Below are 24048 nucleotides of genomic sequence, written 5' to 3'. Positions count from 1 at the left end.
AGACAAAAGTCTTCCTCAGGAAAATGAGGGTTTGACTGTCCTGGAGTTGCCATCGCAAAGTGGAACGGGGACTTGGGCTTTCCACCTCCACTTAAGTGAAAACCCAAAGTGAGGGAGGTGTGCCGCGGGAGTTCAAGCCAAATCTATAATTGGAGCCTTGACTACAAAATGGAGGACTGAGATATATAGTAAATGGCTCGAAATGTCGGTCTCTAGCACTTCCCCCTCAGGCTCACTCTCTCTCCAACTCTGTGCTGCCACTTTTAACCATGGCTGTGCTGTCACCAATCAATGATTTCATGTCATAGCCTTAAAGACCATTCCAATTCTCTACCCCAACCTAGTGGTTGCACCAATACAGACGTCCGTCCGTTTCCATAGCTGTCATCCCTGCAACAGGCCGCAAGTCTGTCGCTAGGGGCCTATACCTTAAGGGGACACCATTCCACATCAAGTGTGGCAGACCAGGAGTCTCTCCTGCACACATCACCAGCCATTAGTGCGTTTGGAAGAATTTGCATGTTGACACTCAACCCGTTTGGCTGCGTTATGAACCCACCTTCCTCAGCTGTCAAGTCCTGGGATGGGACTCGACCCCGGCTCAGAGGCAGAGACATCAACCCATTACCCCTATAAGACCTCCTCTTAAAGCCCACGATAGAGGTTAAATAAAAGAATTGTTACAGTTGCCGTGTTACATGATTGAACTCACAATGGTTAATTTTCCCTCATTGCTGAGGGCAGTCAACCATGGAACACCCCAAGCAAAGCTCCAGTGAGGTTTCTGCACAGACAGAACATTTAGGAAAAGTTGACCCACTTCATAATCTTCTGCCCTTACACGGAAAACGGAGAGAATGAAAAAATAATAATTTAAAACATTCTCACTCACGTGGATGTTCAGTCGATAAGACATCAGTTCAAAATCTCCATCCGGGGGTATGAAGGAAATTGTCCGGTCATTTTCAAATCGAGAGAGTCTCACACACTGATGGAACTTCACGTCCTCCATCTCAACAGCCTTACTCTTGCCTCCTAAACCAGGGAGACAGAAAAGAATTAACAACAACCGAAATCAGGCAACAGGCGTCCAGAAATCTCTCCTAATTAATTTCTAAGAGGAAGCATTAAAGGCGATGGAGAAAGAGGTAGAAGAAAGTGAGAGTGTGAAAGAGGGAGCAAGAAGAGGGACAGAGAGCATGTGCATGGAAGAAAAGAGAGAAAGAGAGAGACAGCTATGGGGGGGGGGGGGATTCTCCGATATTGAGGCCACGTGTTCGAGCCGTCGTGAACGCCGTTGCATTTCACGACGGCGCAAACAGGCCCCGGACACGACCTATTCTGGCCCCACAGCGGTTCACGCCGCTCCAGCGTCCTTATGCGGTGCCAAATGGGCGCCGTGCCAACCTGCGCATGCGCAGTTGGGGCAGCCCAATCCTGCGCATGCGCGGGGAACGTCTTACGTACGCTGGCCCCTCACCAACATGGAGCCGGTGTTCTGGGGCCGCGCGCGGAAGGAGGTAGGCCCGAGGGGGGGGGGGGGGAAGAGGCCGGTGGGCCCCCGATCGCGGGCTAGACCCCATCGGAGGCCACGCCGGTGAAGGAGCCCCCCCCCCTCCCCCAACAGGCCGCGCCCCCCCCCCCCCCAGCGTTCCTGCAGAGTTCCTGCCGGCAGCGACCAGGGGTGGACAGCGCCGGTGGGAACCTTCTGTGTCGTAGCGGCCGCTCGGCCCATCCGGCCGGAGAATCGCCGCTCAGAGGTGGGGGGGGGGGGGGGGCGGTGGAGAATAGCACCTTCTAGAAATGACACAACGTTTTGGCCTCAACTACTTTCTGTGGGAGTGAATTCCACAGATTCACCGCTCTCTGGGTGAAGATATTTCTCCTCACCTCAGTCCTAAAGGTTTTGCCCCTTATCCTCAAACTGTGACCCCTAGTTCTGGACTCCCCCACCATCAGGAACATTCTTTCTGAATCTACTCGGTCTAATCCTGTTCGAATTTTGTAAGTTGCTATGAGATCTGCTCTCACTCTTCTGAACTCCAATGAATATAATCCTAACCGACTTAGTCTCTCCTCATATGACTGTCCCGCCATCCCAGGAATCAGCCTGGTAAATATTCACTGCGCTCCCTCCATAGCAAGAACAGCCTTCCTCAGAGAAGGAGACCAAAACTGCACACAATACTCCATGTGTGGCCTCACCAAGGCCCTGTACAATTCCAGCAAAACATTCCTATTCTTATACTCAAATCCTCTCCCTATGAAGGCCAACGCAGCATTTGCCTTTTTTTACTGCCTGCTGTACGTGTGCCTTACTTTTAGTGACATGCACGAGGACACCAAGGTCTCGCTGAGTATCCGCCTCTCTCAATTTACTCCCATTCAAATAATAATCTGCCTTTCTATTTTTGCTACTGAAGCGGGTAACCTCACATTTATCCACATTATTATACTGCATCTGCCATGCATGTGCCCACTCACTCAGCCTGTCCAAATCCCGCTGAAGCATCTCCGCATCCTCCTCACAGCTCACCCACCCAACTTTGTGTCATCTGCAGATTTGCAGGTAATACATTCAGTTCCCTCATCCAAGTCATTAATATATAATGTGAACAGTTGGGGTCTCAGCACAGATCCCTGCGGTACGTAGTCACTCTCTGCCAACCAGGGGCGAAATTCTCCGGTATCGGCGCGATGTCCGCCGACTGGCGCCCAAAACGGCGCAAATCAGTTGGGCATCGCGCCGCCCCAAAGGTGCGGAATGCGCCGCATCTTGGGGGGCCGAGCCCCAATCTTAAAGGGCTAGGCCCGCGCCGGACGAATTTCCGCCCCGCCAGCTGGTGCGGAAATGTCATCTCCGGGCGGCGCATGCGCGGGAGCATTAGCGGCTGCTGACGGCATTCCCGCGCATGCGCAGTGGAGGGAGTCTCTTCTGCCTCCTCCATGGTGGAGACCGTGGCGAAGGTGGAAGGAAAAGAGTGGCCCCACGGCACAGGCCCACCCGTGGATCGGTGGGCCCCGATCGCAGGCCAGGCCACCGTGGGGGCATCCCCCGGGGCCAGATCGCCCCGCGCCCCCCCCCAGGACCCCGGAGCCCGCCCGCGCCGTCTTGTCCCGCCGGTAAGGTAGGTGGTTTAATCTATGCCGGCGGGACAGGCATTTTAGCAGCGGGGTTTCGGCCCATCCGGGCCAGAGAATCGCGGGGGGGGGGGGGGGGGGCCAACCAGCGCGGCGCGATTCCCGCCCCCGCCAAATATCCGGTGCCGGAGAATTCGGCAACCGGCGGGGGCAGGATTCACGCCAGCCCCCAGCGATTCTCCGACCCAGCGGGGGGGTCGGAGAATCTCGCCCGATTTCTATCCAACTCAAAGACACTACCCGCAATCCCATGCGCTTTAACTTTACATAGTAATCTGCTAAGTGAGACCTTGTCAAAAGTCTAAATAAACCACATCCACCGGTTCTCCCTAGTCAACTCTATTACATCTTCAAAGAATTCCAGTAGATTTGTCAAGCATGATTTCTCATTTGCAAATCGATGCTGACTTTTTCTGATTATACAACTACTTTCCAAATGCTATGCTATGAAATCTATGATAATGGACTCCAGCAACTTCCCTACTGCCGAAGTTAGACTCACTGGTCTATAGTTACGTTTTCTCTCCACTGCCTTTTAAAAAAGCAGGGTTCTATTAGCTACCCTCCAATCTTTAGGAACCATTTCAGAGTCCAAAGAATTTTTGAAAATTACCACTACTGAATCTACTATTTCTAGGGCCACTCCCTTGGCCACTCTGGGATGAAGATTATCAAACCCTGGAGTTGTGTTTGTTTTCAATCCCATTAATTTCTCCAAAACCATTTATTTACTAATACTAATTTCCTTCAGCTCCTTACTAAAACTTGCGTTTCTTAGAACTTCCAGTACATTATTCATGTTTTCCTTTGAGAAGACAGAAGCAAAGTACCAATTTAGTTCCTCAGCCATTTCTTGGTTCCCAGTTATGAAATCCCCCATTTCTGACTGTAAGGAGCCTACAATTGTTTTTATCAATTTTTTTCTCTTTACATATTTTATGTTCCCCACTAGCTTAATTTCAAATTGTATTTTCCCGTTCTTAATCAATCCCTTGGACAGGGCGGCACGTTGTTGCAGTGGTTAGCACTGCTGCCTCATGGAGCCGGGAACCTGGGTTCGATCCTGGCTCTGGGTCACTGTCCGCGTGGTGGAGTTCGCACATTCTCCCAGTGTCTGCATGGGTCTCACCCCCATAACCCAAAGATGTGCAGGGTAGGTGCATTGGCTAAATTGCCCCTTAAAAAAGAATTGGGTACTTTTGGTCTGCATTTGTTTAATTCTAAACAGTTGCTAATCCTCAGGTCCAGTGCTTTTTCTTGCTAATTTGTATGCTTCTCCTTGAATCTAATACTATCTCTAGTTTCTCTTGTAAGCCATGTTTTGGCCACAGTTCCCTTTCTACTCTTGCACCAAATCGGAATAAACAACTTTTGGAGTTCACCTATTTGTTCTTTTTTTTTGACAGTTACATGTTTATTTGCCGCAATCAAATAAAAGAGTTAACGGTACGATTTCTGGTAACGTGCACGGGCACCAGGTCCACCAAATTTATTGGGCTCACAGCGGCCTGCGTCAGCAACCAGCAAGGTCCTGTCATACTGTATGAGGATGTCCTTGATCTCTTTCTTGGAGGCTTCATCTACATATTTCTGGTAGTATGCCACCAACGCTTTCGAAATGGATTGACGGATAGCATAGATTTGGGCTACATGACCACCTCCTTTCACTCGAACTCGAATATCGACTCCAGCAAATCTTTCCTTGCCCAACAGCAGAGCTGGTTCCAACAGTTTGTACTGCAAGGTTCTTGGCTCAATCTGTTCCAAGGGCCTTCCGTTTACTTTAATAAGGCCATTTCCTCTTTTACAATGGGCAACGGCAGTTGCTGTTTTCTTCCGCCCGAAAACCTGGACCGATTGCAAAGGGCCTTTGGCCGGCATCTTCCCGTTACTCCCCAGCGAAGCCGTGGTTACAAAAAAAAAGCCACCTATTTGTTCTTCGAATGCCTGCCATTGCCTATCCACTGTCCTTCCTTTCAGTAATGTTTCCAGTTCATCAATCTGGGCCAGCTTTAATGCAATTTGTCAGTGTTGTGTTCTGCTTCTTGTAGCATAAGCTGCTTCCTCGATGTATGCTCTGACAAAGGGAGGTTCAGACTTGGAGATAGGTTTAGCACATTTATTAGCACATTTATCGAACAGTTAACAATTCTCCTACTTGAGTTCGACTCTCCTGCTAATCTTGCTATAGTAACTCAGTCTAACTAACCAGTCTGCTCTAAGCCACGGGGTGGGTGTGATGCTTCTGATCTGCCCCTGTCCTTCTCTCGAAGTGTCACCTGTGGAAAGAGAAAGAGCATGTGTGCCCTGTCCTTTTATATGGGTTGCCCCATTGTGGTAGTGTCTCCTCTGGGTGTCTAGACTGCCCGTTGGTCGTATCCTATTCTAGATGTTCATTAGTTGTATGTCTGCATGTCATGATGTCTCTGGTGCTCCCTCTAGTGTTTACTTAGTTGTAGTGTATTTACATTGATCCCTTGTGTATTTACAGTGATGCGTATCACCACAATAAGGGCCCCAGCTGATGGGCCGCTGCCTATTCATGGGGGAGCTTGTATTCCACGAGTCCCATGGGGAGATCAATTGGGCCGTCGGCGTACGTCTCGTGAGGGTTATCACAAGTGGCCATTAGTCTCAGCCTTGAATAAATGCAAGGACTGACAGCTCTCAGAGTAGAGAATTCACAATCCTCTGTGTGGACGCCTCATCTCACCTCAGCCCTAAAAGGTCCACCCTTGATCCCGACACTATGACCCCGTGAGTGAGATTGATTTAGAAGTGCTAGGTTTAATAATACACTCATAAAGCTCAATAAATGGCAGTAGCATGGCACCAGGGATGGTTTACTATCCACTGCATCTCCAGGGATATGCAGCACACAACCAAGTCTGAGCCTAACCCCACCCAATGCCTATACATCGCCATCGCTTTGGCTGGCAGGGGGGGGGGGGTACATGATGTAATGCCTTTGTACTTCAGCTGCTCTGTACATCGTCACCACGTGATTTTTCTTCTCAGAAAGAGAGACGGTCAGAGAGAGGTAGCGACATCAGGAGGGGAAGAGACATCAGGAGGGGAAGAGGCATCGGGAGGGGGGGGGAAGCGGGGACTCATCACCAAAAGCTACTAAAGTGAAGAACTCGAGAACTTGACATAGACAAAATCATGCTATTTATCCAACACCTTTTTCTGGACTCCAGGAAAGGAGCAACTCAATGGCCAAGACAGAGAACCTTCCAATAATTATCCTCAAACAGGCCTGAGGATCTATTGAGATCATTGCCCATCAGCGGGTACCTGAGATGTGCCACTAAAGGAATGGGCATTCCTTTATTCATTCTGACCGTTTCTCCAGGCAAATACTGTTTTGAGAATATCACTCGACTCACACTAAGCAACTACATCTTCTGACAGCACAGCCAGCAGAAGCCCCGTGTTACCTGATCTGATTAGATAGTCACCACTGGCAGGGTGCTGCCAAGCTACTTACGGCCTGTTAGTTCGAAGAGGACCTTGTCGTTCAGTCCCAGCCGAAGTTCCGGCATTCCCGAGAGGAAAACCCGCAGCTTCACACTGCCGACAATCTCGCTCTGCAGGACGTTCCCATTGGCACTGACCTGCCCAAAGACCAGGAGAGGCGAGTGAAGTTACAGGGAGACTATCATAGGATTGAAAAGCATTGTCACCTCCCATCCCTGCTGATCATCACACGGCAACAATGGGAATGGTGCCGTTCTTTAATCACAGAGCCTCGGGGAGAGTGCGGGAAAGAGCAGGGATGAAGAACTTGATATTCAGACACTGGAGAGTTTGGCATGGTGTTCCATTTTGAGCGGCGAAGATAAAGAGGAGATTTGATCGAATCTTTCAAAATCATGAAGACTTTTTACTCGATCAAATTTTTAAACATAAATTTAGAGCCCAATTCTTTCTTTTTCCAATTAAGGGGCAATTTAGCGCGGCCAATCCACCTACCCTGCACACCTTACTGGGTTGTGGGGCTGAGACCCACGCAGACACGGGGAGAATGTGCAAACTCCACACGGACAGTGACCCGGGGCCGGGATGGAACCCGGGTCCTCGGCGCCATGAGGCAGCAGTGCTAACCACTGCGCCGCCGTGCCGCCCTCACTCGATCAAATTAACGAACACCGCGCCACACAGATCGGTAACCAGAGGAGACAAACCCAGAAGTGACGACAAATAAATGTTTTTGGTCCAAAGAAAAACCATACACAGCGAGTGATGGGAACTCTGGAATGTACTGTGTAAACGTGGCTGGAAGCAGATTCAAGAAGAGTTTTCAAAGGGGACACGGATAAATGCTGGAGGGGAAAACATTCGCAAGGCGATTGGGGGGGGGGGGGGGAGTGAAACTACCAAAGAGCTGATAGCGGTACGATGGCCAAAGGGCCTTTTGCTGCGCTGTGTCATTCTGTGAAAGCAATCAACCTTCGTCAATCAATCAGTCTACAACACACCCAGGCACAAGTGTTATGGGCCAGGGTTTAGAGAACCCCAAAGTGTATCATGGAGTTCACCTGACCCACAACGTTTACTAGATTGCGGTATGGGGAGCACACGGCCTACTCTACAGGTGTGGTACAGCAGAAATGGAAAAGTATTTTTTAAAGCAAAACAATGTTTATTCCATTAACTCAAGTTAACCTTTTTAAAACATACAGTGAACATCTTAGCAACCATTAATTCAAACACAACCCACAAAGAATACAACACTAAGTAATCCTTAATAACTTCCCAAACAACATCCAGAACAAAAGAAACACCTTTTAATAGAAGCACATTGGGTTTACATTCACTACTGAAAACATTTATAATTCTGAATTCACCAAATGATCAAGAGATAGTCTTTTCATGGCAGAGAGATCAACAGTACACCTGCTCTGTCTGGCTTCAGCTCCAACACTGAAAACAAAACTAAAACACACCCTGCAGCAAACAGCCTAAAACGAAAGTAAAAAAGCTGACAGACAGCCCAGCTCCACCCACACTCTGACATCACTGATAAACACCCATTTCTTAAAGGTACATTTCTTAAACACCCACTTCTTAAAGGTACTCTCAAATGACACAAGGGCCACAATCAATCAGTCTACAACACACCCAGGTACAAGGTCAGGGAAATCTCTCGTGCCAGGGAGCTTTGGGAATGATGAAAGGGACAAGGAATTATCCCTCCTCACCTCCCATCCACCGCCCCAATGAAATGGCACCTTCAAATAATTATCTTTCCATTTTGTAATGTAATTGGTGGAAATAAACCAAGGGACCGATGGGTTGGCTGAAGCTTTATGTGGGGAGGGGGCAGACTGTCACCGTTGCACATCTCAATAAGCCACAGCAGGGATGTATTCAGTGGCAGATCAGTTCTGGCCCTTCACCTGATCTGTGTCTTAACCTGGTCATGTCCATCTCTGCCCCAGGAAGCACGTTTCCCCTTCCCAATAAGTGTTTTTAATGTTGTCCCAAGTCGAAGGTGAGGAAAGGTCTTGAGGGAGTGTCCGGGGGGTGGTGTTCCCACTGCTCCTGATTCTGCCCAAATTTCCCATCTGTAGACCTCCACCCGGGTAGATTCTCACTCCATTCAAAAGAGCATCTTCAGGCAGAAAATTGGTTAAAGTTAAATTATGAAGGCTGAGCAAAGCTTCCAAAGGCTTCCAGACTCCTGGTCGGTCTCCCATTGCCCCCCACCCCCCGGAACCCAGTGCCCACTCGCCTATAGATCGCTGCCCACTCCACTATGATCTGTTCACTTGTACTTCAACTCTTTGCTGACCTCTGTTGGCTTCTAGTCAAACCAGGACTTCACGGTTAGAACGGTCCTGGTCTCTAATTCCTTTCACAGCCTTACCCACCTCGCCATCTCTGACTGCCGCAGGTCCGACCCGCATTTCCCCCCCCCCCCCGCCCCCGCCCCCAGTGTTTCTCCAACTTCATTCGCCGTGCCTTCAACTTGCCGGCCCCATCACCTCATAGAATTTACAGTGCAGAAGGAGGCCATTCGGCCCATCGAGTCTGCATCGTGGAAAGAGCACCCTACCCAAGGTCAAACCTTCACCCCATCCCCATAACCCTGTAACCCCACCCAACACTAAGGGCAATTTTGGACACCAAGGACAATTTAGCATGGCCAATTCACCTAACCTGCACATCTTTGGACTGTGGGAGGAAACCGGAGCACACAGAGAAAACCCACGCACACACGGGGAGGATGTGCAGACTCCGCACAGACAGTGGCCCAAGCCGGGAATCGAACCTGGGACCCTGGAGCTGTGAAGCAATTGTGCTATCCACAATGCTACCGTGCTGCCCTCGGACCCCTTGGCCATTCCAGCTCCCTGGCCACCTTCCTTCGCACCATCTCTTTGTCCGACATGGTCAACTCTCCTAATACCCCTTCCTCGGGCTGTGAAACGCAGGTTGATTTACTGTCCTCGTGGAGCTGCACCCTCACAGCTTCATACAGGGAACCAGACCCAAGCCACCAGCGGAATTTCAGCCTACCAGGACTCAATAATGTGCGGAATGGCAGTCAGTTACCTCAAGAAGCAGTACTCACCAACACGTTGACCCCTTCAATGACATCAATAAAGACCTCGTTCTTCTTGTACTTGAGGCCTTCTGACCTCCAGGACACGGCGTTAGTGACTGTGGCCGGCGGACGTGGGGCAGCTACTTCCAGCTTTTGCCCCTGCTGCGTGATGTACCTGTCCAATTGAAATAAGCCATGAGTCAAGTCACCTTGCGCCCAGTCAGAACACAACACACAAAGAAGCAGAGCGCTGAATCCCAACCCAGCACCCCCATCATCATGAGGTCAAACCGAGGCTCCTAGCCACCATCTTTCCTTGGCTGGCACAGTGCCACCTTTTGGTTCTTCAATGCCCCATTCCTCCCTGCCTTGCGCCATCATCACCCCGTCATCATTCGGTCTCCCCCCACCCCTCCCTCCAATCCGTCCACCAATCCCCATTATCCCTGCCTCTCTCCTTGCTTGTAAAGTGGTAAAAGAACAAACATTATCCACTTCAGGTTGTCTACCTGAAACAGAACCATCGACACACAGGAGCCAACCTGGGACGGGATGGGGGATTTGAACCCTGTTGGGTTCTCCGAAAAGAGCTCAGACGTGCCCACAACCACCCATCTCAGGGTCTCTGGAATGAGGCGGGAGGGCAGGGAGAAAAGAAATGCAAGCCTGTGTTCCTGCACTCGGGTGGGATGCAAGATTGGGATTAATAATAATCTTTATTATTGTCACAAGTAGACTTACATTAACACTGCAATGAAGTTACTGTGAAAAGCCCCTAGTCGCCACATTCCGGCACTTGTTCGGGTACACTGAGGGAGAATTCAGAATGTCCAATTCACCTAACAACACGTCTTTCGGGACTTGTGGGAGGAAACCGGAGCACCCGGAGGAAACCCACGCAGACACGGGGAGAACGTGCAGACTCTACACAGACAGTGACCCAAGCCGGGAATCGAATCGGGGACCCTGGCGCTGTGAAGCAACAGTGCTAACCACCGAGCCAGCGCCTTGGACAAAGGAGGTTGGAGTTGGGGGAAATAAACAACCGGGCTCTTCTCACTGGCATCACACAAGGCTGGCAACGATGACAGAAGTGGTTTCTGATGTCAACAACGGGTGAGGAACTCCCAACCCAGTCTGGCAATTCTGGCCACTGCTCGTTCCCGGTCTGGGATCGGGGCGGCGGGGGAGAGGTCTCAGAGCTCCAGCCGGACACTGGTTTGGCATGAACGTGGCCCTTTTGTTTGCTCACCGCACTGAATAGCCTAGGACGTTGGAGAGAAGGGGGACGATTGACCTGTGCCAGCTCACAGCTGGTGGTAAGGGAGGGGTGTGGGTTGGAGGCGGGAAATGAGGGTCCGGAGAGAGAGGGAAGTGAATTTACTCGACCTGGCGTCCACGAACTGCTTCTCGTTGAATCGGAGATTTTAACGTTCCAACTCAGCATTGCATTCAAGAAATTTTCACCCGAGTTTCTGAAACCATGATCGAAAAATTGGAACGGAACCTCCCAGGAGTGAAATTAGGAATTGTTTCTTCACCCAAAAGGTAGGAGGAGATAGGAACTCTCTTGCGCAATGATAATCGATGCTAGATAGATTGAAATTATTAAATTAATTCATTTTAAAAACAGAGATTGATCATGTTTTTGATATGTGGAGTTAGTTCACAAATCAGCCAAGATCTCATTGAATAGTGGAATAAGTGCAAGGGGCAGATTGGCCTCCTATACCCATGAGAGAGGAAAGTGTAACCACTGAATCACTAGTGTAGAAGGTGGCCATTCGGCCCATAGAGTCTACAAAGACCCTCTGAAAGAGCACCCTACCTAGCCCCATTCCCCCGGCCCAATCCCTGTAACGCCATCTAACCTTTGGACACCAAGGGACAATTTATGTGGCCAATCCACTGGAGATATTCTGTTCCAGAAGGGACAGACAAATAATGGCAATAAGAGAAGACCCCCCTCCTAGTTCAGCCAGCCACCCCTCAAACAGCACCTTGTGCCTCACGATGCACATATTCTCCAACACCCAACACTCATCACGCACCCCCCCCCCCCCGAAAACCTAACGTGCTAATACTGGAGGGATCTCTGCCCGGTGATTGATGCCCAGACCTTTCCTCTTGGGGTGACGAGCGCGCGGTGAAGGGATCAGCCACGGACACTCACTCCTGCAGAATTTTACTGTCTGTGGTCTGCGGGAAGCCAAAGTCCATGATTTCGTCCAGGAGCTCGTAAATAATCACAAAGTTGTCCCTGATGCTCTCCTCCTCCAGCTCCTTGAAGTATTCTGTGAAGACCTGAAGAGAACGCAGATGTCAGTTAATGTTGGAGGCAGGTTTACGTACACGGAATGAGTATCTCAGAGCCTGTTCCCCACTCCCACCCTGCAGCAGGGTCGTAAACCTACTTACGACCTACCTGCCTGGGATCCAGCCGCCTCCTTCGATTCTCCGGCCTCCCCAGGGAGGCTGAATCGGGCACTGATCAGTGCTGATCCACACAAAACGGCACCCAGAGGGGTCTCCTGGGTCATCGAAGACCCCTAGGTGGTCAGGGTAAGTGCAGGGTGGCCCCCTGGCCCTCCCCCTGGAACATGGGCACCTTGGCACTGCCCAGCTGGCATCTTGGCACTGCCACCACCAGGATGGCACTACCAAACTTCCAGGAGCACTGTCCATGTGCCAGGGTGGAAGTGCAAGGGTGCCCAGGTGGCACTGCCAAGGGGGGGCCATGCCCATGAAATGAGGGTGGAGGGGAGGGGGGTTTGAAGGGTGGAGGAGTGCAGGGCACGTAATTGGGACCTCTGGGAGATTGGAGGGGTGATGGGTGGGTGTCCTATAGAAGGGATGGATAGGGGTGTGGGGTAGTGTCATGTGTGTGGAGGATGACATTGCCCATGGGTGGGGGGTGCGGGGGACACACAAGCTCACTTAGAGATGGGGGCACCCTCTCAAAATGTCGGCCCGATCTCAGAGTTCAGCTCTCCAGTGCTAAAAAAAATACCAAGTGTGGGCTTAACCGGTGGGAAGCTCCCCAGCGCCCCAAAACGGGACTAAGTGTCATTGAATAGCGGCGGGGAACTCGCTGGCAGAGCCAGTGGGAAACTCCCTGGAAAACCCACCACAAATTGACTGAAGAAATCTTTTGGGAGAATCGGGCCCAAGGTGGGATTAAGGTGTGTAATGTAGTTAAACACAGGCGGGAGCAAAATGAACAGGAGTGTTTGATGATGGGGTAAGATGGAGTAGGATGGGAGCGGTTTGGAGCCAATGGCCTGCTTCAGTGTTGTGCAGTCAGTGTAATTCATCCAGGTACTGGACATTGGACATTTTGGGAAGGAGATGGTTCACTAGCATCTTTCAGGGAACAGCACCTTCCCCACCCCACCCCCACTCCCCATCCCGTCTGGCCAACACGCAACGGTGGTTCCACACTGGCAGCTGACTCTTAAGACTTTGCTGCAACTAGGGGTGGGCAGGAGACGTAACGTTGCTGAGCCATATCTGATTAACACTCCGGTATTCCCATTCAAGATCCAGGGACACTACCCGCCAGACCACAAGACCTCCAAGTAGCCCTTACGCCACAATTGAAATGTAATTTTACCTGTACGATCTTGTATAGAAATGCATAGATGAGTGAGGCATTTGAATTTTTTGTTGTAGTTGCGACCACTGACCACTAGATTAAGAAAAATAAACACCTGGGTCAATTTATCACATCTTTACACTTTCAAGGGGCCCACCAATCTCTCCCTGTCGGAGATGTGGTGATATGCATCACTGTAAATACACAAGGGGTTAATGTAAATACACTACGACTAAGTGAACACTAGAGGGAGCACCAGAGATGTCATGACATGCAGACATACAGCTAATGAACACATAGAATAGGACACAACCAATGGGCAGTCAAGACACCCTGAGGTGACGCTACCACAAGGGGGCATTACACAACCTATATATAAGGACAGGGCACACATGCTCTGTCTCTTTCCACAGGCGACACTTAGAGAGAAGGACAGGGGCAGATCAGAAGCATCGCACCCACCACGTGGCTTAGAGCAGACTGGTTAGTTAGACTGAGTTACTATAGCAAGATCAGCAGGAGAGTCGAACCCATAGAGAACTGTGCTAATGGTTCAATAAATCACATTGAACTTACTTCAAAGTCTGGAGTATCTTTTGGTCAAAGCTGCATCGAGTTGCAGCCTGTGTTATCCCAGAGTACATGACACAACAAGGGGATTGCTGCCTCACCACACAATCGGAATTGGATTTCGATGGGAGCGACTCTGAACTAGAATGAGCAGAGAGGCCACACCATCAGGATGGAAGGTGGTAAGATAACATTGTGAGATATTTTAATCGAGAAGCTATGATTTCCCACAATTCCTTTAACCCACAGGGATTATTCAGAGCTCCAGCATTGCCAGGGTAGAGACTGGTGCCAGGTTGTCTGACTAATCTGCTTTATAAACTCTTGGGCGGAACACATACATGCCACCCATAAACCCATAAACCTTACTTTACGCTGCCATGACTTTCAGTTTCCAGTTCCCATTTCTCATTTAATTTTGCAAATGAACTGTCATGGCGTAATTGCAATTTTAGCACATCGTAGCAGCGAGGACATGGTCTCTTTGTGAAGGCCCGAGAGACAGGGGGAAAGCAGGAGTGACAGAGGGAGGGGAGGGAGGATGTGAGCGACAGAGGGAGGGGAGGGAGGGAGGGCGTGAGCAACAGAGGGAGGGAGGGATCAAGCAACCTAGGGACGGAGGGCGCGACAGAGGAAGTGGAGGATGTGAGCGGCAGAGGGAGGGAGGGCACAAGTGATGTAGGGAGGGAGGGCGTGAACAACAGAGGGAGGGGAGGGAGGGCGCGAGGGACAGAGGGAGGGCGCGACGGAGGGAGGGCGCAAGCGATAGGGAGGGAGGGTGTGATCGACAGAGGGAGGGAGGGCACGAGGGACGGAGGGAATGCGCGAGGGACAGAGGGAGGGAGGGCGCGAGGGACAGAGGGAGGGAGGGCGCGAGGGACAGAGGGAGGGCGCGAGGGACAGAGGGAGGGAGGGCGGGCGCGAGCAACAGATGGAAGGGAGGACGCGAGGGACAGAGGGAGGGAGGGCGCGAGGGACAGAGGGAGGGAGGGCGCGAGGGACAGAGGGAGGGAGGGCGCGAGGGACAGAGGGAGGGAGGGCGCGAGGGACAGAGGGAGGGAGGGCGCGAGGGACAGAGGGAGGGAGGACGCGAGGGACAGAGGGAGGGAGGGCGCGAGGGACAGAGGGAGGGAGGGCGCGAGGGACAGAGGGAGGGAGGGCGCGAGGGACAGAGGGAGGGAGGGCGCGAGGGACAGAGGGAGGGAGGGCGCGAGGGACAGAGGGAGGGAGGGCGCGAGGGACAGAGGGAGGGAGGGCGCGAGGGACAGAGGGAGGGAGGGCGCGAGGGACAGAGGGAGGGAGGGCGCGAGGGACAGAGGGAGGGAGGGCGCGAGGGACAGAGGGAGGGAGGGCGCGAGGGACAGAGGGAGGGAGGGCGCGAGGGACAGAGGGAGGGAGGGCGCGAGGGACAGAGGGAGGGAGGCGCGAGGAACAGAGGGAGGGAGGGCGCGAGGGACAGAGGGAGGGAGGGCGCGAGGGACAGAGGGAGGGAGGCGCGAGGAACAGAGGGAGGGAGGCGCGAGGAATAGAGGGAGGGAGGTGTGAGGGAGGGAGGGCGCGAGGGACAGAGGGAGGGAGGGCGCGAGGGAGGGAGGCGCGAGGAACAGAGGGAGGGAGGCGTGAGGGAGGGAGGGCGCGAGGGACAGAGGGAGGGAGGCCGCGAGGGACAGAGGGAGGGAGGGTGCGAGGGACAGAGGGAGGGAGGGCGCGAGGGACAGAGGGAGGGAGGCGTGAGGGAGGGAGGGCGCGAGGGACAGAGGGAGGGAGGGCGCGAGGGACAGAGGGAGGGAGGGCGCGAGGGACAGAGGGAGGGAGGGCGCGAGGGACAGAGGGAGGGAGGCGCGAGGAACAGAGGGAGGGAGGCGTGAGGGAGGGAGGGCGCGAGGGACAGAGGGAGGGAGGCGTGAGGGAGGGAGGGCGCGATGGACAGAGGGAGGGCGCGAGGGACAGAGGGAGGGAGGGTGCGAGGGACAGAGGGAGGGAGGGTGCGAGGGACAGAGGGAGGGGAGTGAGGGGACGGTGGGGGGGAGGAAAGGCGGGGCAAAGAGGAGAGGGAACGGTGGGCGATTGCAGGAGGGAATAAAGGCTGAGGGAGTGAGGGAGGGGGCAACAGGATAAGGGAGGGATGGCACACACAACTAACCATGGCAACAGCTTAGTCAGACGACGAGTATTTAAAAAAACAGGCAAAGCTGAGAACAGCTCGTGCCACATTCCAGCTCAGAGGAACCCACAATTAACTCCCCCCAGCCAAATGCTCATTCACCATTGGGTGGAGCCATCTCCTGAGAACAGAAAAGGATACAGTACAGGTTGCTGTGCTTAATCCACAAGAAGTGAACTTTGCCGTACGTCAGCAGTGGAGACATTGTCCCTTCATCTTCCTTCTGTGTTAGCATCGGGATGAAGTGCTCAATCGTTGACATATCCACATCCCCTTTGTAGTTCCGACTTATCAGGAGCTGTCCCAGTGGAGAGTTTGGAGAAAGATAAGTATTAAAGGTTATTAGACCCAGAGGCTTCCCGCACCCAGGAAGTGTGCACGGCAGACGAAGCACATATTTACATCTATTTTCCGTGACTTATTTTTCCTGGAATAGCTGGCTGGGATGCAGCCATAGGCTGGAATATCTGGCCGCTGAAGCCAGCGGGATATTCTATTCCAGCCGCCAAGGGTTTCCCAGCAGCGAAGGGTGCGTTCAACGGCAAACCCCATTGACAATGGCGGGGGTGACGACAATGGCGGGACGAGACGATCCCGCCACCAGCCAACATCGGGCCGCCTCCCGCTGCTCCGGAGGGTTGGATGGAAAATGGCGTCCATAGTCTGCTGCAGGAGGGGCACCACTCCGCATCAAGCATAGCTGACCAGGAGACTTGCCCACACTTACCACCTCCCATCGGTGTATTGGCAGAATTTACAGCTTAATGCTCCGCCTGTCTGACCATGTAACAAACAACAAAGAAAAGTACAGCACAGGAACAGGCCCTTCGGCCCTCCAAGCCCGTGCCGACCATGCTGCCCGACTAAACTACAATCTTCTACATTTCCGGGGTCCGTATCCCTCTATTCATGTGTTTGTCAAGATGCCCCTTAAATGTCACTATCGTCCCTGCCTCCACCACCTCCTCCGGCAGCGAGTTCCAGGCAACCTCGTGTCAAAAACTTGCCTAGTACATCTCCTCTAAACCTTGCCCCTCGCACCTTAAACCTATGCCCCCTAGTAATTGACCCCTCTACCCTGGGGAAAAGCCTCTGACTATCCACTCTGTCTATGCCCCTCATAATTTTGTCGACCTCTTGTCAGGTTGCCCTCAACCTCCGTCGTTCCAGTGAGAACAAACCGAGTTTATTCAACCGCTCCTCATAGCTAATGCCCTCCATACCAGGCAACATCCTGGTAAATCTCTTCTGCACCCTCTCTAAAGCTTCCACATCCTTCTGGTAGTGTGGCGACCAGAATTAAACACTATACTCCAAGTGTGGCCTAACTAAGGTTCTATACAGCTGCAACATGACTTGCCAATTCTTATACTCAATGACCCGGCCAATGAAGGCAAGCATGCCGTATGCCTTGACTACCTTCTCCCACCTGTGTTGCCCCTTTCAGTGACCTGTGGACCTGTACTCCTAGATCTCTCTGACTGTCAATACTCTTGAGGGTTCTACCATTCACTGTATAACACAGCTTCCTTCGGCATCAGCCACTGAGGAGGTGCTGGAATGTGAAGCTTCCGACACCACCCACTGCTCCCCAAAACCCACCTAAAGATTATTGTCCTCATATTTCCTTCCCTCTCTTGCTATTCACAGTTGTTGGCCCTCTCACGTGGCTGTGCAAGACCGTACGGTGCTAAGAAAGGCAGCGGGGCTCCTGCTGGGGTCCTGAGCACTATTTATCCCCTCACTTGACCTCACCAAAACACCTGGTCCATTTGTGGGAGCTTACCGTGCACAAATTGGTTTCTGCATTTTTTACAATTATGGAGATTAGCACAGCACGCGAGGAGGTCCTTTGGCCCAGTGGGTCTCTGTTGATACTTCTGAAGATCATTCCAGTTAATCCCGCATCTCCCCGCCGCCCCTCCATCATGTCTGACGCCGCCACAAAGGCCAGCGTGAATGACCATGCTCACTGTGTCAATATACCGGGCACCATACCATCAGGGAGGATGTGCAAGCTTCACAATGGAGCCAGGCTGAAGGTCAACGTCTGGGCTCCCTCTCCACATCTGGCCAGCAATCCGCCCGGCAACAGATGTCACCTTCACATCATCAAGGAAGAGGCCCATCAACAACTGCTCAAACGATGGGCAGTAAATGTGATGCCCATGTCCCGCGGGAATGATTACAGAAAGAAAAAAAAAAACCACACAGTTCGAACCAGTTTTTCTATTTCCCAGGTTTTTACTGGCATTCCATTTCAAGGTATACAAGGCCAGTTCAGACCGATATTCCTATTTCCTCCTTTTTACAGTCCCTTCTGGACTAGCCCCGCGGTACCAAGATTCATTTGCGCAGCAACGCTGTGTACACAAAAACTGAAAACACAGCAGCAGGCGGTGGTATTTGAAATATATGGGTTTGCTTAATTGGGACGTAGAGGCAGGTTTTAGGAAGCAAGATGTTGTAACTGTAAAGTTATTTCTTTGTTGCAAATGTGCTTAATTCCCATGGCCAGCCAGATAGATTGTGTCATGGCTGCCATGGAATGCTGCGTTCACTGTCAGTGGGGTGCTTGTGAACATGCACTGTTCACAGCCAGTCACAGGTTCCACTTACTGATGGCGGTAGTGTACTGCGGATTGCACTGTTTTTCAGTGCCTGCAACCATTCAAATCTCATCATGGCAAAGTTCCCTCATGGGTTTCTGATTTCCATCGGACTCCCCGGGGAGATGCAGTGGCAGTCCGCGCAGGCGGGGGAGGATTTGGGTTTTCTTTTCCCCCTCGGAAGTTTGGGCAACTTTGGAACTTTCTGCCTCAGAAGGCGGTGGTAGGTGTGGAGGAGTGGGGGGGGGGGGGGGGGGGGGGGGGGCGGTGGCACTGACTATTTTCAAGGCGGAGGTAAATAGATTCTCCTTAGGCAAAAGGAATCCAAGGTTATCGGGGCAGGTGGGAACGTAGGACTCAAAACAGATTAGCTGCTATCTCGTTGAACGTTGAAGCAGGCTCGAGGTGGGCCGAGTGGGCCACTTTGGTTCCTATTTTGTCTGCTGGCATCCCAAAAGGCCGATGACTAAAAGCAAGAAATTTTGAGGTTGTACCGTATTCGGTAGTAATGAAGAACAAAACGTTTATTGGCGGCCAACAAGGGTAGCTGATGTAAAAGGTGCAGAGTCTCTAGTATCGTTAACACTCTGGCTCCCGGGTTCACTCTGACCAGAACGCTGCTCCCCGGGACCCGGGCCGATTCCTCACTGGCTGGGATTCGAGTGCTCCTGCACGATAGGCCAGATGGGCCCGTGAGGGCACGCCCCTTAACAAAGAACAAAAGAACAAAGAAATGTACAGCACAGGAACAGGCCCTTCGGCCCTCCAAGCCAGTGCCGACCATACTGCCCGACTAAACTACAATCTTCTACACTTCCTGGGTCCGTATCCTTCTATTCCCATCCCATTCATATATTTGTCAAGATGCCCCTTAAATGTCCCTATCGTCCCTGCTTCCACTACCTCCTCCGGTAGCGAGTTCCAGGTACCCACTACCCTCTGCGTAAAAAACTTGCCTCGTACATCTACTCTAAACCTTGCCCCTCTCACCTTAAACCTATGCCCCCTAGTAATTGACCCCTCTACCCTGGGGAAAAGCCTCTGACTATCCACTCTGTCTATGCCCCTCATAATTTTGTATACCTCTATCAGGTCGCCCCTCAACCTCCTTCGTTCCAGTGAGAACAAACCGAGTTTATTCAACCGCTCCTCATAGCTTATGCCCTCCATGCCAGGCAACATTCTGGTAAATCTCTTCTGCACCCTCTCTAAAGCCTCCACATCCTTCTGGTAGTGTGGCGACCAGAATTGAACACTATACTCCAAGTGTGGCCTAACTAAGGTTCTATACAGCTGCAACATGACTTGCCAATTCTTATACTCAATGCCCCGGCCAATGAAGGCAAGCATGCCGTATGCCTTCTTGACTACCTTCTCCACCTGTGTTGCCCCTTTCAGTGACCTGTGGACCTGTACACCTAGATCTCTTTGACTTTCAATACTCTTGAGGGTTCTACCATTCACTGTATATTCCCTACCTGTATTAGACCTTCCAAAATGCATTACCTCACATTTGTCCGGATTAAACTCCATCTGCCATCTCTCCGCCCAAGTCTCCAGACAATCTAAATCCTGCTGTATCCTCAGACAGTCCTCATCGCTATCCGCAATTCCACCAACCTTCGTGTCGTCTGCAAACTTACTAATCAGACCAATTACATTTTCCTCCAAATCATTTATATATACTACAAAGAGCAAAGGTCCCAGCACTGATCCCTGTGGAACACCACTGGTCACAGCCCTCCAATTAGAAAAGCATCCCTCCATTGCTACCCTCTGCCTTCTATGGCCTAGCCAGTTCTGTATCCACCTTGCCAGTTCACCCCTGATCCCGTGTGACTTCACCTTTTGTACTAGTCTACCATGAGGGACCTTGTCAAAGGCCTTACTGAAGTCCATATAGACAACATCTACTGCCCTACCTGCATCAATCATCTTAGTGACCTCCTCGAAAAACTCTATCAAGTTAGTGAGACACGACCTCCCCTTCACAAAACCGTGCTGCCTCTCACTAATACGTCCATTTGCTTCCAAATGGGAGTAGATCCTGTCTCTAAGAATTCTCTCCAGTAATTTCCCTACCACTGACGTAAGGCTCACCGGCCTGTAGTTCCCGGGATTATCCTTGCTACCCTTCTTAAACAGAGGAACAACATTGGCTATTCTCCAGTCCTCCGGGACATCCCCTGAAGACAGCGAGGATCCAAAGATTTCTGTCAAGGCCTCAGCAATTTCCTCTCCAGCCTCCTTCAGTATTCTGGGGTAGGTCCCATCAGGCCCTGGGGACTTATCTACCTTAATATTTTTTAAGACACCCAACACCTCGTCTTTTTGGATCACAATGTGACCCAGGCTATCTACACCCCCTTCTCCAGACTCAACATCTACCAATTCCTTCTCTTTGGTGAATACTGATGCAAAGTATTCATTTAGTACCTCGCCCATTTCCTCTGGCTCCACACATAGATTCCCTTGCCTATCCTTCAGTGGGCCAACCCTTTCCCTGGCTACCCTCTTGCTTTTTATGTACGTGTAAAAAGCCTTGGGATTTTCCTTAACCCTATTTGCTAATGACTTTTCGTGACCCCTTCTAGCCCTCCTGACTCCTTGCTTAAGTTCCTTCCTACTTTCCTTATATGCCACACAGGCTTCGTCTGTTCCCAGCCTTTTAGCCCTGACAAATGCCTCCTTTTTCTTTTCTTTTTTTTTAAATAATATTTTATTGAAAATTTTTGGTCAACCAACACAGTACATTGTGCATCCTTTATCCTTTTTCTTTTTGACGAGGCCTACAATATCACTCGTCATCCAAGGTTCCCGAAAATTGCCGTATTTATCTTTCTTCCTCACAGGAACATGCTGGTCCTGTATTCCTTTCAACTGACACTTGAAAGCCTCCCACATGTCAGATGTTGATTTGCTCTCAAACATCCGCCCCCAATCTATGTTCTTCAGTTCCCGCCTAATATTGTTATAATTAGCCTTCCCCCAATTTAGCACATTCATCCTCGGACCACTCTTATCCTTGTCCACCAGTACTTTAAAACTTACTGAATTGTGGTCACTGTTACCGAAATGCTCCCCTACTGAAACATCTACCACCTGGCCGGGCTCATTCCCCAATACCAGGTCCAGTACCCCCCCTTCCCTAGTTGGACTGTTTACATATTGTTTTAAGAAGCCCTCCTGGATGCTCCTTACAAACTCCGCCCCGTCTAAGCCCCTGGCACTAAGTGAGTCCCAGTCAATATTGGGGAAGTTGAAGTCTCCCATCACCACAACCCTGTTGTTTTTACTCTTTTCCAAAATCTGTCTACCTATCTGCTCCTCTATCTCCCGCTGGCTGTTGGGAGGCCTGTAGTATACCCCCAACATTGTGACTGCACCCTTCTTATTCCTGATCTCTACCCATATAGCCTCACTGCCCTCTGAGGTGTCCTCTCGCAGTTTAGCTGTGATATTCTCCCGAACAAGTAGCGCAACTCCACCTCCCCTTTTACATCCCCCTCTATCCCGCCTGAAACATCTAAATCCTGGAACGTTTAGCTGCCAATCCTGCCCTTCCCTCAACCAGGTCTCTGTAATGGCAACAACATCATAGTTCCAAGTACTAATCCAAGCTCTAAGTTCATCTGCCTTACCTGTAATGCTCCTTGCATTAAAACATATGCACGTCAGGCCACCAGACCCGCTGTGTTCAGCAACTTCTACCCGTCTGCTCTGCCTCAGAGCCACACTGTCCCTATTCCCTAGTTCTCCCTCAATGCTCTCACCTACTGACCTATTGCTCCCGTGCCCACCCCCCTGCCATACTAGTTTAAACCCTCCCGTGTGACACTAGCAAACCTCGCGGCCAGGATATTTATGCCTCTCCGGTTTAGATGCAACCCGTCCTTCTTATACAGGTCACACCTGCCCCGGAAGAGCTCCCAGTGGTCCAGATAATGGAAACCCTCCCTCCTACACCAGCTGTTTAGCCACGTGTTTATCTGCTCTATCTTCCTATTTCTAGCCTCACTGGCACGTGGCACAGGGAGTAATCCCGAGATTACAACCCTCGAGGTCCTGTCTTTTATCTTTCTGCCTAGCTCCCTGAACTCCTGCTGCAGGACCTCATGCCCCTTCCTGCCTATGTCGTTAGTACCAATATGTACAACGACCTCTGCCTGTTTGCCCTCCCCCTTGAGGATTCCCTCTACCCGTTCGGAGACATCCTGGACCCTGGCACCAGGGAGGCAACATACCATCCTGGAGTCTCTTTCACGTCCACAGAAGCGCCTATCTGTGCCCCTGACTATAGGGGCCACACTACCACATCCCACCCCCCCCCTTAAGTTCTTCAATTAACATATGTACAAACAGGCTCTATATAATAATTGTATACAATATAAGACTGAGGAACAAAAAGGAATTGAAACAGTCCATCAGAGCGTTGACCTATCAGGAGAGTTCATGGATCTCGAGGGCAGTCTTAATCCCCAAAATGGCTCCTCCAGCTCGGAAGTGATGACGTCGTTACTCTTAGCAGAATGTTCCGGAGGGTTATTCCCTTCTTTGGCTTATTCCTGGATCAACGATGGGGCCTCCTCAAGACTCCCGGATCCCCTTCCTCTTCGTTCCGGCTTTACCACAGGAACATTGGTGCTGGCCGCCAGCTCGAATCGTTCCGGCATTGGGGTTTCAGGTTCCCCCTCCCCCCCGGCTTCTCATGTGGTCCAAGTGTTTCCTTACAGCCCTGCCACTCGGGTCCGCTACGTACGAAACTGAAGCCGACCGGACCCGAGCTGGCCTGGTAACCATAGTGAGACGGAGGCAAAGTTCTGACGAGGGCCAGGTTGCCACCTTGGAAAGATCTGCCCCCTATCCGCAAAGTGTGTTGTTTCCTCTGGGAGGTCGGCAGTGCCTCCACCTCCCCCCAGTCAAATTTGGGAAGACCAAGTCCAACCGGGTCTTTAAACGATGGCCCATCAATACTTTTGCCCGTGTGACACAGGCATTGGGGGGCGGGTAGGGCAAAGGAAAGTTTGCCAACCTAAGACGTAGTGGTAGCAAATGTTTGGACAGCTCTCTCCGCTAACCGGTTTGAGGCAGGGTGATGGGGGTTGTGTTGCTCTGGCGAATGCCATTCATTCGAACAATATGCTGAAGGGCGTGCCGTTGTCCAACACCATTACCTCGGGGAGGCCAGGCGTAGCAAACACCCGCAGCAGGGCCTCCACTGTGGCTGTCGAGGTGGTCGTTCCCACCTCTTGGACCTTCAATCACTTTGAATGGGAGCGTTGATTGAATGGGAGCGTTGATTGAAAGGGGGCGTTGATCGAAAGGAGGAACATCTTGTTCATGAAGGGACCAGTGAAGTCCATGTGTACCCTCGCCCATGGGCGTCTAGGCCACTCCCAAGGTTGGATGTAGGGGG

General features: G+C 51.5%; 2 protein-coding genes across 3 annotated transcripts in view; both read right to left on the bottom strand.

Annotated features, from left to right (window-relative positions):
* The window catches only part of LOC140403272 (AP-1 complex subunit mu-2), a 46425-nt gene that overhangs the window by 13669 nt on the left and 8708 nt on the right, over positions 1 to 24048 (bottom strand). For both annotated transcript variants that reach the window (XM_072491058.1, XM_072491059.1), the window contains exons 2-7: positions 16165 to 16321; positions 13308 to 13375; positions 11868 to 11998; positions 9722 to 9869; positions 6632 to 6758; positions 893 to 1035 (exon numbers count right to left, since the gene is read on the bottom strand). In XM_072491058.1, the coding sequence (XP_072347159.1) occupies positions 893 to 1035; positions 6632 to 6758; positions 9722 to 9869; positions 11868 to 11998; positions 13308 to 13375; positions 16165 to 16321 (774 nt within the window). The remainder of the gene's footprint in view (positions 1 to 892; positions 1036 to 6631; positions 6759 to 9721; positions 9870 to 11867; positions 11999 to 13307; positions 13376 to 16164; positions 16322 to 24048) is intronic.
* Positions 4527 to 5083, bottom strand: LOC140403273 (small ribosomal subunit protein uS9-like). The gene has a single exon (XM_072491060.1). The coding sequence runs from the start codon at positions 5020 to 5022 to the stop codon at positions 4582 to 4584; it is 441 nt and encodes a 146-aa protein (XP_072347161.1). The 5' UTR covers positions 5023 to 5083; the 3' UTR covers positions 4527 to 4581.

Source organism: Scyliorhinus torazame, chromosome 27 (genome assembly GCF_047496885.1).
Source record: "Scyliorhinus torazame isolate Kashiwa2021f chromosome 27, sScyTor2.1, whole genome shotgun sequence".
In the NCBI taxonomy this organism is placed as follows: Eukaryota; Metazoa; Chordata; class Chondrichthyes; order Carcharhiniformes; family Scyliorhinidae; genus Scyliorhinus; species Scyliorhinus torazame.
This window is presented reverse-complemented; position numbering and strand designations above follow the sequence as displayed.

What these genes read in the sequence shown, in the direction of transcription:
- LOC140403273 (XM_072491060.1), bottom strand. Translation starts at nt 5,022, where the DNA reads ATGCCGGCCAAAGGCCCTTTGCAATCGGTCCAGGTTTTCGGGCGGAAG.